This window comes from Cryptomeria japonica, chromosome 11 (genome assembly GCF_030272615.1).
Source record: "Cryptomeria japonica chromosome 11, Sugi_1.0, whole genome shotgun sequence".
Lineage (NCBI taxonomy): Eukaryota > Viridiplantae > Streptophyta > Pinopsida > Cupressales > Cupressaceae > Cryptomeria > Cryptomeria japonica.
The window spans coordinates 48,974,175-48,979,670 of NC_081415.1; the positions used below are offsets into that span (position 1 = coordinate 48,974,175).

General features: G+C 34.3%; 1 protein-coding gene across 1 annotated transcript; it reads right to left on the reverse strand.

Annotated features, from left to right (window-relative positions):
- Nucleotides 1-790: 790 nt before the first annotated feature.
- LOC131076771 (xanthotoxin 5-hydroxylase CYP82C4-like) lies at nt 791-5,263 on the reverse strand. The gene is made up of 3 exons (XM_059214358.1): nt 4,192-5,263; nt 1,752-1,907; nt 791-1,295 (listed from the first exon to the last, which is right to left on the reverse strand). Exons 1-3 carry the CDS (start codon nt 5,101-5,103, stop codon nt 810-812), a joined length of 1,554 nt encoding a protein of 517 aa, XP_059070341.1. The 5' UTR covers nt 5,104-5,263; the 3' UTR covers nt 791-809.
- Between the last annotated feature and the right edge of the window lie 233 nt (nt 5,264-5,496).

Genomic DNA, 5,496 nt, shown 5'->3' on the forward strand with positions numbered 1-5,496 from the left:
ATTACAACTTGTAGGTACAATTTACCTCATAGAATTTTGGATCATAAGTAAACCATAACGAGATTTGTTATACACACAATTCCAACCAATTTATTTTAATATAGAAAATCTAATCACACTCTTATAAGAGTGACTAGATATTAAATGTGCCTTGTGATTACAAATGATGCTTATTATAATTATTTCTCATGGTATCTCTAACAGTAATAGTAAGATAACGACTTTCCTACTATTTATCAAAAAAAAAACAAAAAAAAAAATGACTTTCCTACTAAATCAAATATCAAGATAAATAGTCTATTAAAAAAATATGTTAATAAATGTATATAAATTATATATTTAAAAAAAAATCTATATAATGATAAGATGAATATATATATATTGTTAACATCTACCCAAAAATACAAAAGATAAATATGAAATAAAATAATCAATATATTTACAATTCCAAAACCTTGTCTATTGAGCTGATAGGAGAAGTTTATGAATTATATTTTTTATATTTTAAGACCAGCTTTATGATATTCTAAAATTAAATTCTCTAACATTTCAATATATTTCTATATGGTACATAAAACTCCCCAAAAGTAATAATACTGTTGGTACTTCTAATAATTTCTGGAAGCAGTAACATTGTAACACGGGCTTCATTTGCCTGCACAAAGTTTCTCCAGAAAACATGGAAGGATCTCATTTATCTTTGGTACTAAACAGAAGCTTATAGATTGTTTGTGCTCCCAATCATATGAGCAGTATTTTATTCAAAATTTAAACCATAAACAAAAACAAAGGAGTTCAATGGTCTGTGACTAGATTTCTTGCTGGTATAGATGATAGGAAAGACGAGGCTTGATGGTAACCTCCAAAGGAATTGCTCTTGGCATTGTGAAACTGACCCCTTCATTCACGTCAGTGACTCTTCCATCTGGAACAAACCAGTCAAAGCTCTGCAACAATCTTGCAAGAGTTGTTTGCACCATACTCATTGCCAAAGAAGCGCCTGGACATGATCTTCTCCCTGCCCCAAAAGGAATCATCTCAAACTCATTCTCTCTCATTTGCATGCTATCTACCTCTATCTCCTTCTCTATAAAACGCTCTGGTATAAATTCTAGTGGCTTATTCCACACTTTCGGGTCTCTATGAATTGCCCATGCATTTACCATCAGCGTTGTTCCTGCAGGAATATGATATCCTCCTATTGTGCAAGCCTCAATAGATTTGTGTGGCAACAACAGAGGTGCCGATGGATGAAGACGCAAAGTCTCTTTAACTATTGCTTGCAGGTATGTTAACTAGTTGATCTGATTTATGAAAACCAGATTACAATACCTGGTGTGATACCTGCGGTATTGTAGATTTTAACACAAAAATTGACAACAAGAAGATTGCAAACCAAAAACTATCTCCATTCTTTTCAAAATTGGAGTTTATACAAGTCGAATGTATCCCAAGGGTCACACAAATCCCTTGGAATTGAAACGAAGAGTCACCATAATATTTATTACAATTAAACTACTAAAACTATCAAAATTATCAAAAAACTAAATATAAAATTTTAGTCCACTTTGAGAAGGCATAACTTTCTCATCCTAGCTCCGAATTACAAACCGTTTGATGCGTTGGAAAGGTATTCAAATAATCTAGAACCAAATTTCGGAAACATCGAAGACCCTCAAAATTGCAATTTACTAAAACATAGAAAATTTTGAAAATTAGATTTCAATATTTTCCCAATTTAATCCTGATCACTGGTGGATATCTGATTCCTCCACAATTCTCTCTCGTCCAACTTTATAATCAATTTCCTCTTGTGCTTTTTTCATTACTTGGGGATGTTGCAGTAACATTGTTATTGCCCACTCTAGTGCAACTGAAGATGTATCAGATCCTGCATTTAACATAACCTACAAGAGAACAAGAAAAAGAGATAAAATCAAAAACTTTGCAGAAAGTTAATTATTTTTAATATTTTTAATATTCAGAGATTTTTATGGATAATAATGTCATGATAAATCATATAATTTATAGATGCCAACATTTTCTTCCAGGAATTGCTAGCAAGAGGTTCAAATCCTTCACTTCTAAGGTCTGGGAAACTCAAGGTCCTTTAGGACATTTATAGCTTGATCCAAAGGAGGGCTTAAAGGAATCGATTGATATAAGTGAAGGTATTTATACCTTGATCAAAGGGATGTCCTTGTGCAAAACTATTGCCAAGTTAGCTTTTGATGCCCACTTCATTTCAGCAGGTCTGTTTATTGACAGGAATAAAATATTTCTCATAATTAAGCTATCAATCTCCAAGCTTTTTTTAAAATTCTTAACAGACAAATTAATAAGTTAATGTTAAGAACAGAGTCCAAATAGAATCTTTTTATCAAATCATCACCATTATTCACCTCTCCATTGATCTCATTTTCTGGGTGTATTAAGCTGCCTTCTCTTTCTCAATACCTTCATTTATAGACCCTAATTATGCTTTTATATTATTTTCTGAAGACCTTAATCGTGTTTGGCTGACTTTCTATTTTCTCATGCACATCCTTAGTATATTTCATTTGTTTCGTTTGGAAAGTTAATGGATTTAGTTTGAAAAATTAATGGATCTAGGTAATACTCTTTATGGAGTTCATTCAATTGCAGGGAGCATTCTCAACCATTTGAAGGATCCTAGGAATGGCATTAATCCTCCTCGACCTTCTGTCATACAAAGAGGAAGAAGTAATAATCATAAGCCAAAATTTTGGGAGATAAAGGTAAAATACAATTCAATTTGCCTGCATTAGCTGCGAAAGTCTGAGTTATGATTTTTTTCTCTTACAACAGGAGTTATCTGTTTTTTGGGGATGGGAGGAGGTAGAAGAGGTTTTCTGAGGCAGACGATTTCTAATTGGAATGATATTGGAACTGGTATTGGATCTAATTAGGATTAGTTTATCATTATGAATTTTGATTGTTATGTTTCTCATGATTTTTCGTTCCTACTCCAGTGTTTTCCTATATTTCTTGTTGATGTGTTAACTGTTCTAGCATTTTTTCTGTTTATTCTATAGTTCTACGGAGTTTTCCGACAGGAAATGAGGGACTGTAGGAATGGGTTTCAAGCACAGGCAGACCAAGGGTCATATTTGGGAACAGTAAGGGGATGAATGGTGGTGTGGGGTGGTGCTGATATTAAAAATTGAGGTGGATTGAAATCTTTAAGGCAAATTATATCATATAATATTGTCACTCTTTCATCAACTGAAACAGAATATGTAGCAGCTCAACAACCACATTCACTTTGCATTCATAAAGTCCTCCCTCCTAATTCATGGATGTGTCTATTCTGGTTCCAAAAAGGCAGTATGGATTGACTAAAACGCGTGTTAGTCGTGCATTTTACACTGTTGATTTTGCAATAAACGGCTGCAATTGACTAACATGTCGCTATCATGCTGTATGAAAGCTCTATTTTAGAACCAAAATAGCTTCGATCCTAATTCATAAAGTTCTCCCTCTAGCCATCAAAATGTCTTGTCTGTCTGTTTCTCCAGCTCTCTCTCTTTTATTCCTATCTCCATTCAATGCATATGGTACTTAGTAAAAAATGTATGCTTAATCTGCAGTTAATATTTTTGGTTCTCCCTCTTTTTCTAGATATATGTAGAGTAGTCTAGAAATTGTATTGTAACAATAGAAAGCTAGAGTAAGATAGGTTTTCTTAATACGTAAAGAAAAGTACAGCAGAAGGAATGGAGCTGTAGCAATAGAGAACAAAAGAGAAGAAAGCAGGAGCAGGAAAAGTCAGAGCAACAGTTTGAAGAAAGCAGAAAACAGGGGACTCTATGTTAGTTATTTTCTGAACATGAAATTGTGCAATAGCTCTTTGCTTTGTAATGTGTATAAGTGAATCAGATATTCTGTATGATTTGAAATATAAATATATCTGTTCTGTGCTGTTCCAATAATCTTTGTGCTGTTCCAATAATCTTTGTGTTCTTCTATTTTGGTCTTTATTCTTGTTTTGTTCAATTCTCTGCCTCTTTCCATCAGGGCATAATCTAATTGTTATGGTACTTTAGTCCTAATATAAATCAAATAATGAGTCACGAAACTATGCTAGTGGTATAGTATCTGATTGTCCACTATTCACACAAGAAGTTATAAACCAAAACTACAAAAACTAGCAAAGGGCAAACAACTTACAAGAGCAGTTGCCTTAATGAATGCATCTTTATCAGGAATCGCTTCAGAATTCTCCTCTGCCAGCGAGATCAGCACATCGATAAAGTCTTCCATCACTCTCTCCTCGTTTAATCCATTCCTATGCTTGTCCAGAATTCTCTGCATAAACAAATCTAGTTTCCCCTGTACCTTCTTCATAGCCTTCTCGTACCCCTGTAAATCAAGCCACTTGAACCAGGGAATATAATCCCCAATACAAATTACTCCTTTCAGGACAGATGTCTCTTTAATCAGACGGGTAACCAATTCTACCGAAATACCTGATTGCTCGCCAAAATACCTCTCATCTACGATCATAGCCATCAGTATGTTAAAAGTCAGTTGGGACAAAACACTTCTCATGTTCACAATACTCTGCAATTGTGACTGTTGAAACAGAGAATTTACTGCCTTAGAAATCTCTTTCATTCTCTTGGGTCTAAATGATTGGATTCTTTTGGAAGACAGAACCTCAAGCACGCAGATTTTTCTAGCATTCCTCCAGAAGGGGCCATAAGGAGCCCAACCCAACATAGAATAGTTGTAGCCCAAGTGCTGGGCATGTGCAAGCCGAGGGCGAGAAGCAAAAGCCTTATCATTTACCGTAAAACATTCTCTGGCTAAATCTGAAGAACTTATCACCAAAACATGAACGCTACCAAATTTGAGATGCATAATAGGCCCATAGATCGATGAGAGTGAATTTAGAATATGATGAGTTGGCCTACTTTTATCTCTGAGAAGATGAAGGTGACCAATTACAGGAATGGCTCTGGGGCCTGGAGGGAGACGGCTCCTATAATTTCCAAGGTATTTTACTAGAATTGTTGTCACAAGAAAAATTGTGGCGGCTCCTACCAGAATAACTGACACCGTAGAAAATATTGTGTCCATTGCTTCAACCTCTGTTTCCTAAATCCTATATGAACTATAAATACTGCAAGTGGACTGATATTGCTGCATCTGCTTCCAAAAAAGTCAATAAGGAGTGTGAACAAAGTCAAGAAAGATTATCTACATTAATTATTTTCCAAATAGGGCTTTTCTTACATATTTCTTGGGGCACTCCTTTATAGATCACCTCCCCACTTAAATTATTCTATTATTGTGTTTAATTTGTCAAAGAAGAAAATATGCCTTTGTAGCAAAAGTAAACACATATATCTTCTTGGATTATATGGAAAAAGTAGGACATGTAAAATAAATGCAAACTAATTGAAAAGGAAGGCTTACCAAATTTTACTTTTCATTATTAGAAACATAGTTCTTGGTTTCCCTTTATATTTA